Here is a 13966-nt window from a genome sequence, read left to right on the forward strand (position 1 = left end):
CCTCCTCCTCTTCTTCCTCCCCTCCATATAATAATTCCGTCTTCTCCTTCTCCTTCTCCTTCTCCTTCTCCTTCTCCTTCTCCTTCTCCTTCTCCTCCTCCTCCTCCTCCTCCTCCTCCTCCTCGTTTTTCTAATTCAGGGTAGGGTCAAGTGACCAGAAAACCTCTCATTCTGAGAATGCATTGGGGTTTATTGAATAAATTAGTTAAACAATGGAAATCCTTGGAGGAACATTTGATACCTGATTGGGTTGCTCAAGGAGACCTTCCAGCTGCGAGTCCTTCTGCCACTCCTGAGGGACAACACCTTATCTTGAGATACCTGGGGAAGGAGCAAGGGACAATACATGTATGTCCATCTCTTGTGTGTATTCATGGAGAACCAACGAGGTTGCTTAAGGTATTGTCTCCAGCCTTACATCATGATTGCAGCTTCATTTCTGGTGGAAAGGGCCAACAACTCGCAAGACACAGCCCATCTGGGACACCTTTCCTGAAAAACCACCCAAAGTATTGTGACAACTTAACAACCACAGTCATGTATTATCCCAAAAGTCTGGGTTGACACAGCCTACCAAAGTACATACAAAGCTAACCAAGATGAAAATGAAAGAATGTAACTCTGTAGTGTGAAGGTAGCACTTAATGGCCATTTCTGAGAAAATTCACACATAAAATCACATGTGTGCTGTGTTGTTTTCCATTCCTTGTTCTTGAACCCTTTGACTTTCCCAAACCCTGGAAACCATTTTCTTGTCCAATTTGCATGGAAAGCACTCTGCTTTTAGGAGCACCAGCAAATGAACGGTGTCTTGAAGTCATCATTCCTAGAATTTCTCTTTCTGGTTGGGGGAGCAAGGAAGCCCGATTTTCTAGTACTGGCCAAATTCCATACATGAATTTAGAAAGTGTTTAGTTGTTGGATCACCAGTGGGGCCAAGCAAACATTCCAGAAAGCAGCCAGATTGTGTTAAGTGTCTTTCTTGGGAAACACCAACGTGTTTTATTTATCTGAGTCATATCTATACTTCTACACACACACACACAACTCGGGTATGTGTGTTTGTATGTGTATGTTTGGAAACATTCTGGAACCTTATAAGAAAACTGCGAGGAAGGGAAACAGATGACTAAGCAATCAGCAGTTAATGAGGTTTGCAAGGAATGCTTGGAAAATTAAGCACATTTATCATCCGAGGCGCTAATGTGAGTAGGTAGACTTGTAGGAAACAGATTTCAGTTCTGTCCTTCCATTGTTGTACTGTTCGAGAAGAAACACACGTTGCACCTTTGTGTGCGTGCTGATGGGTGGGGTTAGGTTCAGCATGGATTGTTGCAATTGTTGCATCTGTAGCTTTGCAAAAAAATGTGAGCTGCGCTATTAAGGTGACCTAGGACAGAGATTGTGGCAAACGTTTAGAGCAGAATGCAAATATTTTAAGTGAATGTATAAATATATGTGTGATTGTTTGATTTCTTTCTAAGCAAGAGAAGCTTTCTTGGTGGTGGTGGTGGCAACGGCGGTGGTGGTGACAACAGCATGCTTAGGTGATTCTTCCTTGCAGCTTCTAGTCCTTGTTTGGTAGCTCCGTAGATGATGTTTAGGAAGATGGGCTTGGTTAAGGACAAGTAGTGACAGACGTTTTACCAGTGACTGTCCCAAGAGCAGCTGAAGACTCACCCAGAAAATGCCTTTGGCAAAGAAGGTTGGGAGCAGGTATGCAGTAGGACATGTCCTAACTTATTTTAGCCCACCACTCAGCAGCTGTTTACCATTTCCATCCATGGAAGTCCCTCCTAGCTGGAGAGGATGGGAGGTGGGGTCCTGATGCCTCAGAAGAAAATCAAGTTGTGGAAATCTGATTTGTGCAATCTGTTTTGATCGCTTTCCTCAGTTTCCTGCCCCCCAATGTTGACTCTCTGGATCCTATCTATTTGCAACCAAAACCTAGGTGGTTGACCTGTGAAGATGATCTAGAGCTAAACAAACACTTTTTGGAAGACATGCTGTTTGGACTCCTTCACTTGAGTCTTTGAGGTCCATCAGGTTTGACCTGACCTGCTCTGCTGTGCAGTGAAGGATCTTCATTGCTTCCTGGACCTTCTCAGCTGAGAACATGGAACTTTTGACATGGTCCTAAGCACTGATCCCTCAAACAAACAGTTGTGGGAAGTCTTCACAAAGGACAGGTATCTTTTAGAAGATTCCTGTCCTCTTTCAGCCAAGATCAACAGCCCTCAGAAGACTGAGGGACCTGTCGACTTCCAGGTATTGCTGAACTCCACGTCTTTCCTCGTTGGCCTGGCTGGCTGAACCTTGTAGTTTAGTGATCGTGCAGAGTGCTACTGCTTTCCCACCCAATTAGGGCCTTGAATATGAGACAGGAGAACAAGCAAACAACTGACTGGTATTTGAAACAAAAGGAAATATTGCAGGTGGATTATTTTAAAAAGACTTCCAAAGAAATACTTTTACCACTAGGTGTCAAGTATGGAATATTTCCTCCATCACTATAATCTTTCTCTCAAGGTATCATGAAGCTCACTGCTTAGAAACTAACCCTCAAACAAATAAAGCAATAAAACCCTCAAACATTGATGAGATCCCGTGTCAGCTTCTGTGAGTTCCACGCTGGTTGGAAAGAATGAAAAGTGTGATCTTGATGTCTCAGAAGGACATCAAGTTGAGGAAAGCTGGTTCATCCAACCTGTTTTGATCCCTTTTCTCATCCCCTTCCCACAACATTTAAAAATCAGTGGATATTGGATTAGATGAACCTCAAGATCCCTTGGATCTAAGATTCTATGTAGCCTCTTCTATGATTGTATGACTTTTTAGATACACAAATGAGTTGGAAACTCTGCTCATCTGTAGTTACATGTAGTAGCTAACCAAAGGAACATTCGAAGAATTCATATTCACACAACCTATCTTACCCAAATACTTCATGAAGTCATTGAGTTTGCTCAATACATTGGCCAGTAAACTAACCAAGTGCCCTGTGTTCACACCTTCACATGCCTTGGGGAAAAGCAATTATCAAAATCAACATTAACCAAATTTAGCATTATGAAGGCAGCTTCAGAGTCTGAAACTTCCCTTGTTAGATGGGTTGTGTGAAGAGACTAAGAAGGTCGACTCTGACTAAGCAAAGCCAGATTTGTAACTACTATGTCCAAATCTTGATTGCTATAACAAATGCTATAATATTAATATCTCATCCAAAAGTGAAAGGAACAGAGACTTAAAAGAGCGTATATGAAGGAAGCCAGGTAAAGATTCTGAAATGCTTGGTAGCGTCTAAAAATTATACATTTGCATCTAAAAATAAGTGTGTGTTTTGCACTGAAGGGTGGAAGCATTAATAAAGTATTTCCTGCATTGTGAAGGTGTAAAGGTGATATGAACCAAATGAATAACCCAAAAGATGTTTTCCTGCAAATGGATGGTGCACAAATTCTGTGGGCAAGTGTGTGAACTGTGGGCAAGTGTGTGAACGTGCCTGGAGAAAGAATCAACCAGCATCCAGGCATGGATGACAGTGTCGTGACTCTGTGTGAGTCCCTGTTCTGGCTTTCTAAGGGCAGCTAAGCCAAATCCTGTTTCAAAGGTCTGATGCAACCAGAACATTTAGCTGGTCCTGAAAGAGGCTCAAAAGGATTAAAGTCCTCCAAAGATGTTGGATGTCTCATTGCAAAGGGACATGTAGTCTGGGTTTCTCTGAACATGGATAATATTTGCTCACAGAGGGGCAACGGCTATCAGAGAAGATTGTGCTTTATCAATTCCATGCTTCCCTCCAGATTTACAGGGCCAAAGGCAGCTTGGAGACTCTACAGAGTATTCCTGGCATAGGGACAAAGTTTGAGATCTATTTTTGTACAAAATCGGTGCATCCTTTTTCCCCACTTGGATGGTTATAGGAAATATAATAATGAAAGCAAACACTTCTGGTTTACCTTTCCACTGTCCCGTCCTGAAATCATTTTATTTATAGTGGTGAGTGGGACGTTCCTGGAATGTTGTTCCTTTATTTTTAAAACGACACCTTCGCAATTGGGGGCAAGGCTGGTTTAGTGGGTGAATCTCTGTTTTCTGGCTTTGCAGTTGGTCGAGATGTTCCTTGGAGCCCAGATAGGAAGTTTCTGGAGTTGCAGGCAAGTTTTTAAAAAATCGCCGCCGGCCACTAGATCTGATCCTGGGGCGAAAACGGGTTTTGACTTCAGCTTCTGCATAGCACAGTTTTTACGTACTGGGCGCACGTGAAGCAGAGGAGGTGGCTGTGAAAAGCAGCCCCCAAAAAGGGTCAGATGGATTTCATTGCAGAAGTGTGGCAGCTGGGTTTGCAAAAGCTCAAAAATAGAATAGATGAGGGGCCAGCTGATGAAAGTTGGAACAGATGTCTGTGAGTTGGAGGAATCGACAAATAAATAACCGTTTCGCGCTAGGAAAACACCAAAGCGACATTGTCTCATTGATTGAAGCGAGACACGACCTGAGCAAATGCGTATCGTGTTTATGACTTTGTGTCACTTTTTGGGGGTTACCGCCAGAAACACTTTACGGTGTGAAGGAACACCCTTTTCTGGGTTGTTGCTGTTGCAACGTGAGACGAGGTCTTCTCGCCGGTTGCACCATTCTGGTGGAAAGTTTGCTTGCTAAAGTGCAGGTGGGCCCTCTCTTGAAACGTCTTGGCTGGTCTTCTGCTCAGTTTACACCTTTGCACCAGTCTGCAGTGTTGATCACTTTGGGCTTTGTCAGATGTATACACACAGGTGTTTTGGTGTTACTTTAGCTAGTAACACAAGAAGGCTGCTCAGTGCTTCACATTTGAAGGCAAAAAGATGCTTCGGGCTGCACGTGGCATAAGTATAGCCTTTGTCAGCAACTCTTTAAAGCAGCCAAGTCTTTCCTTGGGATTATGCTCCAATGCAAATGTTTGCCTTCAAATCTGGAGCACTGCACAACCCTATGATAGCTTGCAAGCCATGGTTGATAATTTTAATGTAATCTGTGAATCTGTCTAGTTGTGGCTTGTTCAACAAGTTAAGGTTAAAGCAAATTGTGGTTCCCTGTGAAGTATGAACTCAGTCTCAATCTCAATATGCTTCTCATGCCACAGAGTCTTTCCTAACCACACAAGATGGGAATGGCTGATCTCCTCTCAAGAGAATAGCTTGTTCATGATCTGTTGGATTCCATGGACAGCTTCTCCATCTCAAGGATATTTTTATATCACATCCCCCAATTGTGGTTCCAAGGATTGGGAGGGTCCTTTCCCTGCTGACTTATGAGCCAAACTTTCTAGAAAGCCCCTTTTCAGGACAGTTGATTCAACCCACATTGCTGAATGCCATAATGTTTGTGCTGGTAACTCTCAAAGACTGTAGCCTCATTGTTAGTTCTTGGCCCCATAACAGCTGCTTGTACTTTGCGCACCCACTAGTTCTCACTCAGTCCACATCGTTGTTGGCATCTGGGGGTGCTATGGGCTGTAACTTTCCATCCTGAACACAGAAGAACACATCTGGGCAAGCATTTCAGATGCACATGTGTCACGGACCAGGAATCCTTTCCATCAGTGGTGATGGTAGATGGTCTAGAACTCTTTCCCTTGCTGTATGGCCAGAAATACTGGATATAAGTTGTGGCGACCTCAACTTCATTTAAAGATAAGGAGAACATTTCTGACAGCAAGAGCCCACCTATGGAGGTGGTGGCTTCTCATCTCTGGAGGTTTTCAAGAAAAGGCTGGATGGCTACTTCTTGAAGTGGTTTCATTAGTTGTCCTGCACATAGCAAAAGGTTCACCTAGATGATCCTTGAGGTCCTTTCCAACTTTCCAATTCTATCATTATTTTTTATATATAGTGGAGGACCCTGGTTTGAGAGGCAAAAGACCATGTTTGAGAGGGGCCCTGAAACCCACAAGAGGGATCATATTATACAGTAAATGTGAGTGGGGCGGGGATTTTTGGAATAGAGTTGGGGGTCTTTGTTTTTCAGCTGTGATGTCTAATGTTGGTGTGTTTCTCATTTCAGAAACTGTAGTATCCATTTTCTTGATTGGAGGGGGTATTAAGTTTCTCTAAAAGAGGATTCAGTGGCCACATGTAACTCTGGAGCAAAGTTCATCCAATTCTGTTATTGAAGGTGGGGGTTTCTCATATAAATCGGGAAGAGCAGGAAAAACATGAGTTTTATTGTGGGTGGAGTTGTAGCTTTTCTTCTCCGAAAAAATACCGGTCTGGTCCGAGAAATTTCAGGATGCCTTCTTATCCTGGGAAATCTTTCTAAAACATTTCCCTTCCTTTATTCTTCTGTTGCTGTTTATTGCAATCCCCAGATGTATCAAGGGTGTGACGGTCGTTCAAAGGGAGGGCCGGTGGGAGACCTCTAAGCTGTGTGGCTGAATTGTTTGAAGGTCAGGGTGTAGACTTCCCAAATCTCCGCTGGGCGAGATGCAATGCTTTATTTTTAAGCCAAGAAGTTGGAAACTCTTTCGGACGGTTGCCCAAACAGCTGGTTTCTATGAGTTGAACTGAATGGAGGAGAAGGGGAAAAAAATCCTTAGCATCAAACGGAAGTGGTCCCCATCTTGACTGTCTGGCAATGAAGCACAACAGCTGTCTCCTTTTGGATGGCTTTGTGTATTCGAGGCGAGGAATTCCTTAAGAATAAGCTGTGCAGTTTTTTAACCGGTCTTTGGAGTTTAGTGAGGAACCTTCCTTGCTGGCTTTAACCAACTTTTTAAAAATTTAACTGGAGTTGGGAGAGTTCCCTACAGCTACCGTGCGCCTCTCTGAAGTGTCAACCCCTTTCAGAGTCCTGGTGGCGGAAATTTTATCTGACGAAAGAATATTCTTTTACATCCTCTTTCTAGGGTGTCCCTCCTTCCTTCCAATGAAAGCTGAGAAACTTTGACTGCTCTGGAATGAGGAGATCTGGTGTGGTTTCTTGTCTTCTCTAAACCCATGTTATGACCACCAGGTCCCTAATGAAGATGGTTCCTGTTGAGGGCTGGAGTAGGGGGGGCTTTGAATGTCTACAGAAGCTGCCTGAATATGACCTTCTTTCACAGGGTCAAAAAAGCAGAAGCGAAGAACCAAACAGGAGGAGCAAGGAACAAAGTTAAACTCTGGGTAGCAAGGGACCTTATGATTAATGGATGTGGGAGCTGGCTAGAGTCTGTCTATTGCACCACCCCGTGGTGAAACCATTCTGTTGAGTCTTGCTATGATATTTAGAACAAGGTCCTTCATGGCTGTTGTATTTATGCAACCTTCTGCTGATGCATCAGTAGAGATATTTCTGGCTCTAATTTGTGGTGGAACGCTTTGTGATGACCAGTTGTTTTGAAAGAGATCAACCTCAGTGGTGACCTTTAAGTCTATTTCTAGTGCCTTTACTTCCTGAACTACAGCTTTTTTTGAGAAGTGCCTTCTCAAGAAGTCTTCTCTAAAGACATCTCGTTGGGGAAGTGTAGGTTCCTCAACTTTCTCTGTCTCTCTTCTTCTCTCCTTGCTATCCCCCAAATAAATCTACAGATGGGTCTCCATAATATGAGAGAGGTAGTAGAGAACTACTCTGACAAAATCTTGATAACTTTACAATGTTTGGTTTCCAATTCTCCTGGGATTAAGTCAACCTCTTCTACTTGTTTTACAAAATCACTTCCTTTGTTTACTGGGGTAGACAGTACACCAGTAAGAGCAGATAGAGATAAGGCAACTGAATAGGAAAAATGAAGAGGAATTGATTTCTCAAAAATCAATTCTCATTTGGCTGTGAGAGCAGAATGAACCCAATGACAGATAAATATGTGAGTAATTTATGCAGTGTATGCAGATTTCAGGTTAACCCTTTCATTCACTCAAAAGATCAATGACCATGGAGAGTGTGTTTATCTTTTCATTCATTCGTTCATCCCATTTATAGAGCCGCCCATCTCACGAACGTGTTTCTGGGCAGCATGCAATAAAAAACAAAATGGAAAAGCTGATTGATGTTTGCAATCGAAAAAGAGATCGTCACTTTGGGCAGCTGGGAAAAACTTAATTTTCCTTTGGAAGCAAGTAGAACAGAACGCATTGGCATCTAGGAGCCTGGATGGATTTTTATGACCACAGAAAACAGATCCCTTGGTATTTCTGACCTGATGCCCGAACAGTGAACTCGGTTTAAACCTGTAGAAGCAAACCTCTAATTCCATTTTCTTTTCTGCCCAGCTTTTGAACAGCTGAGAGTTAACTGCATGTCCGTTGTTGGCAGATTGAATGAAAATGGTGTCTTGATGTATTGATACTTTTAACCTGAGGACACTTTATGGAGTGTTATGGAGTTCTTCCCACTTCATTTAATAGCTTGTGACTTATTTCTGTGTTTTATTTTAGTTACTGACTGTTTGACTCAATTTCCAAAGAAAGCATTACTCGGTATGTTACTGCTAATGTTACTGCTGGACCGTCTGGGGATCACAAGATTGCCACGGGCGATCTTGTTTTTTTTAAGCCTATGAAACAGAGAACCTGGACAAAAATATAACTTTGGAAGAATCATAGGATGGAAGGGTTGGAAAAGAGCTTGGAGCTGTCTAGTCTAGCATGCTGGCTGGGGAATTCTGGGAGTTGAAGTCCATACCTACTGGCTGGGGAATTCTGGGCATTGAAGTCCACACATCTTAAAGTTGCCAAGTTAGAAAAACACTGGGCTAGTCCAGTTCCTTGCCAGGTTCAGGAATTGACGATTACAGCATCACTGACAGATGGCCGCCCAGCGTCTGTTGAAATGCCTCTAGCAAAGGAGAGTCCACCACCTTCTGGAATAGCCTGTTCTGTTGTCGAACAGCTCTTACCATTCAGAAACTCCTCCAGATGTCCCACCAAAATCCACTTCCTTGTAATTTAAGCTCCTCCTTTCTTTTCTTCTCCCATCTTCGGCAATGACATTGAACAATTCGGCCCTGTCTTCTCCACGACAGCCCTTCAGATGATTGAAGACAGCTATTGTGTCTTCCTGCATTCTTCTCTTCTCCACTTGTTGCCAGAAGCACGCTTATTGTTAGTTGTGTATTCATGGTGAGGACTTCTCCTGGTTTTCTTATTTGAGTGTCTCACTTTGGCAGCGGACATCGGGCTACTAGAAAAGTGTACTTACAGGCTGTAGAAGAGGCAGAGTTACTAACCGACCCCTCCTCCCAATGTTTCTGAATCTCTCACCATTCTAGGCATGGCTTCCAAATATGGAAAGGAGCTACAGCCGCGGCAGGGACCACAGAGAGCCTCCTTAGATGGTGAGTTATGTTGTGTTCCATCAGGAGTGATTTAATGTCCAGTCACACTCAGTGTAGAGAGAAGGGCAGAACTTCTCTGTAACAGAGCAGTAAATCATAGGCTGCATTCTGTACAGTGGGTTAAACTCAGTCTTAACCATGGCTAGTTTGTTCTAGCTTACAGGGAGTGCCAGCTCCGCCTCCCAATCAAGGTCAGTGGGTTTTGTGAATGGAGTCCTGTGGAGGTTGGTCTTAATTTGAACTTTCCTTCACATATGAATTGTCCGTTCTGTTAATTGTGGTTCGTTGGTATCAGAAGGGCCACTGGTGTCCAGCAGGAGCTATGATGACATCATATTCGTCATGACATAATTGGTGCAGTGACATCACTTGCCTCTTTACAACACCAGTGTGCATTGCTTTCTCCCTTCTGCTCTTGTTTTGATCTTCATGCCACTCCTAGGTCTACCCAGCCCGGTCTCTGAAAATGGAGGATTTTAGAGAAGCAGGTAGAATCCTATTGGCTCCCTTTGTGTGACCGGATCCTCTTGTTCAAGGATTCTGATTTGTGCAAGAGTTTTGAAAAAGGCTTGTTTACATGGTTGTATTACCACTGAATTAAAGGAAGAGCCCTTTCTAGATCCACAGGCCCATCAATTGCAGCATCCTGTTTCCCACAGTAACTGGTCCAGACATCTCTTGGGAAGCTTGCAAGCCGGATGTGAAGGAAATGTCTCCTTTCCTGTTGTTAACTCCCCGGCAGTGCGTTTTCAATGGTAGCAAATTCCATAAATGCATTTTATCTGAATCAGGGAGCCCTAAAAATAGGATGTGGCTGATAGTTGTCTACCCCATCAAGGTGCTCCAGAAGAGGGACCTTCAAGTCCTAGAGTTTCCCAGCCATCATGGCCATTGCAGAGAATTCCCAAAGTTGACATGCACCCATTTATCCATCGGGGGGGGGGGTAAGATTGAGGAAGGCTGATCTAGTCCAAATCGCTAATATTCACCATATCTTCTATTTTGGTTGGGATACCTACTTCCATCACTGAACTGCTTCTACCATTCTGATATTTTTCCTAAAATTTAGGCAAAATCTAACCTAAGCCCAGTTGATCTGGTCTTACAATCAAAGACAAAGCTTTAGTCTCCTTGGGTGTGGTATCCTGCATGGGTATTATAGACCTTCTGAGAGGTCCATTTCTCTTTGATAGGTCTTCTCCAGATGACACATTTGCAGTCCTTCCAACTGTTATTATATTGTTCTTCCTCCAAAAGAAAGTTCCTTAGATGGCATTGTAGCCATGCCTCCCATTCCCACCCTTGGCCATGATCCAACTGGTTGATTTCTAACAATCCAAGACTGTGTCTGTGGTGTGATAACTACCTTGGAACTCTATAGCCATCAAATCTGTGCCACACCTAGATGTTAGACTGGGGCATTGTGGGGGAGAGAAATTGCCACCCCCTAGCCCACACCATCTGGCCCAGAGAAGGGTGGCAAGAGAGGATTGAAACCGAAATGAATTTAATCAAGGTGGATAAATGTCAAGTCCTTGATTGGAGAAATCTTATTGAATTGAATATACGACTTCAACAGAAACTGGATTGAGTAGATTTGCACATAGGAATAAAACAATGGTTTCATTTGCACCTTGTTTTTAAGTGGGGTTATGACCCCGTTTCCCTGCAGAGAGGCTAGGAATGTGGTTGTAGTTGGATAGGGTTGGAACAGATCTCAGCAAATCAAATCAAAATCAAATCAAATCTTTATTACAAAGACCAGCATAGATCTCCACAGATCTCTTACGGTTTCTAAGTGAGGAACCTCACCGATGCATGGATGCAGTTTCTCCTGCCTTTGCTACCACGCTAATTTTTTTCCAAGCTTTGGGCATTGCTTTCGTGCAGTTGTTTGGAGACAGAATATCAATAAGAGTTTTTTGGAAGTCTTAAGGCTATTTCTGATCAATTTCAGACTTAGATGACTCTGATGGCTAGTAAAATATTACCTGAAGTTGCTTCTTGCATGATCACTCAGTGAACTGATGTTACTGCTTTCAACGCTACCCTATCTTGAAATGCAAGCTTCTTTCAGCCAGATGATCTTTCATAATCCATCTTTCCAAGTTTATACGAGCCTAGCTTTGGTTCTCATATGGTGCCCACCTCTATCTATTCAATAAACCACCATTGCATGGATTTGCTTGACACGCTGAGCCATTGTTTACAAAACATGGTTAGTTTGTATGCACTCCAGATTGGAATGGAGGCAAATGAGGGGTGCAGGAACTGGAAAGGAATATAAACCTTTTGCATAGCAATTATTTTATTGGATATTGGACTTAAGAGATGCGGTTGGTTGAGGACTGACCTCCCTTGAGCCGTGCAAAGGGTGTTGGGACCGAAAGGTCGTGCTCGGTACTAGGACCAAAAAGCTAACAATAATAATACTAAATTTGATTTCTTTCACTGGGAGCAGTCATAGTCATCGTATATTAAATTTGTATGCCACCTGACTTTCAACTTCTCTGAGTGACTCACAACAAACAAAAAAATTACAACAAAATCAATAAAACATAAAAGGTAAAGGTAAAAGATGGCAGACGTGATGAAGCTTAATTAAATTAAATTATTTGATTTAAATCAATAAAGTTCAGAAGACATGGCCACTTTGCGTCATTTGGGTTCCTCTCCTTCTGCAGGTGATTCCATCTCACCTTCTCCATTCCCTCTTTTGCCTTCCAGGGTTTAGAGGTTATTAAACCATGCTTAGTGTTGGTTTTGATGGCTGGTTCTGAAGTTCTGCAGATGGTGGGGACGCCAGCCTTACAACCTTCTTCCCTGGCCCCAGGTTGGCTCCCGTTTCCATTTGCTGCTTGAGATGAATGCTGACGTAGCAGCACATTTTGGAGTAAGCTGGTGCTTCTTTAAACATAACAATCATAATTAAATCCCTGGAGGGCTTGGCATCTGAGCTCATGGACCACTTGGGTGAGAGGCTGATTGCTGTTCCCCAAAGCCACTCTTCCCCCTCCCCACAGTTGTGTGTTTTTCTGGTGAAAGGGACCGATGACATCACCCCCGTTGCCTGGACGACAGGTAAACAGCCCCTGGCAACAGGGGGCTTCATTATAGAATCCCAGACCACGAGATGCGTTGAAATCCAAACCCAGGCTATCAGACTTGCTTTCCAAGAAGGAGATAGACAAAGGAGTCCCAAGAGGAGAATGAGACGCAGCCTCAAAAAGGCAATGGAGCCCAGATAGTCCTTTCTTCTCTTCCCTTACCCCCATCTCTGGTTTGAAGCAGATGATTCTAAGAAAGGATCAACTCCAGGCATCCTTTTCTTGTTTCTGGAGGGTGTGACTTTCCAAGCTGGTTCTTGTCCTGCAAACCCCTTCAGGCACTTCATTTTTAAGTGCCTGTGTCATCTCTGTGGTTGCCTTTTCTCGTCAGCCAGACTTCTCAACAGAATGCCCTTGAGATGTGTTCAGTTTTAAAGCCTGTCAGTCTGGTTTCTCTCCTATCTGGTGATAGCCCTTCAGATATTGTCACCATGATCACATCTCCTGTCCATCTTCATTTCTCCAGGCAAAGCATTCCTCCTGTCATTTGCTTTGCTTGACTTCTATGCCACATCTCAAGCCATCTCCCTTCCTTGAACTTGTTTCAAGAGATCCAAAAGGTCAAGTTTCTTTCAAGTTCATCTTGACTTCTGGTGATTTGATGGACAAAGTAGCCCGTGGTTGCCTTCTCTGAGGATTTCTTTTCCTGTCTTCTCAGACTAGCTTGCAGCTTCAGAAATCAAAGCAGGACTTCCGAGGCTGGTCCCATTCTCTCAAGCAGAGACAATTTTGAACTTGTTGTCCAACCCTTTCTAAAAGGCTAAGATGGACAATCCAATTGACCTTTCTACGCTCTCCAGAACCTTATTCTACTCAATGTCCTCATTTGACAGTATAAATCCCTATTAATTCAAGGCAGCAAATCCATACAATCTATACTGTAAACCCTAAAGCTAATTTTTTTAAAGTTTTTTTTTAAAGCCACCAACCTTCTCGCCACAAAAGAGGAAGAATGAAAACTCTTGCCAGAATGTTCTGAATGACTATTGTCCTTTTTTGATATGGTGATCTGTTAAGCTATCGAGTGGTTCTGGAGTCAGCACAGCCCTAGAAATAGGTTTTATGAATCAATAAATATAAATTGTGTGAAATAGCCCAGCTGATCATGGCTGCCATTTTGCTGTTATGGCCTTCTTCAAATATTAGGTGTTTCCTGTCCTTGCCTCCCAACAGAACATTGTCCCTGTTTGGCCAAAGAGGTTAAAATCACTGCATTATTTTGCCAAATTTTCATTTCGGATTCCAGGTCCTCCTCATGAGCAACAGTTTGGGGCTGTTTGTCCACTTTCTTCATTAAAAGAGCTCATGCGCCTTTTGAAATGGGAGCCCTCTATAAATTTCAGAAATCAATTAAATTGCTAGCCCAATTTATTATTAATTCAAACTTTAACCCCTATTGGGGAAGCTGAATTAGACTTACCCATATTTTTTCACTGCCCTTTTTATGGGCAAAGATTTCATAACCTCTTTAATCATCAAACGATTACGGAAGTTCAGAAGAAGAAAATGATTTTTCTCTTCTTAGCCAACAGATCAACTGCGATTTTTGAAAGGGAGGCGAAACTGC

At 43.0% G+C, this 13966-nt stretch overlaps 1 protein-coding gene across 7 annotated transcripts in view; it reads left to right on the forward strand.

Annotated features, from left to right (window-relative positions):
* Nucleotides 1–13966, forward strand: part of RAPGEF1 (Rap guanine nucleotide exchange factor 1) — a 76473-nt gene that overhangs the window by 11910 nt on the left and 50597 nt on the right. The window contains exon 1 of one of the 7 annotated variants that reach the window (XM_088147066.1): nt 9227–9292. The exons of the other annotated variants lie outside the window; for them this stretch is intronic. Coding sequence (XP_088003192.1) covers nt 9229–9292 — 64 coding nt within the window. The 5' untranslated portion in view covers nt 9227–9228. Of the gene's footprint in view, nt 1–9226; nt 9293–13966 lie in introns of those variants that run through there. 7 annotated transcript variants of the gene reach the window in all.

The sequence above is a fragment of the Python bivittatus genome, unplaced genomic scaffold (assembly GCF_059951505.1).
Source record: "Python bivittatus isolate LINGU-HERP-01145 unplaced genomic scaffold, Pbiv_v1 ctg000160_np1212, whole genome shotgun sequence".
Lineage (NCBI taxonomy): Eukaryota > Metazoa > Chordata > Lepidosauria > Squamata > Pythonidae > Python > Python bivittatus.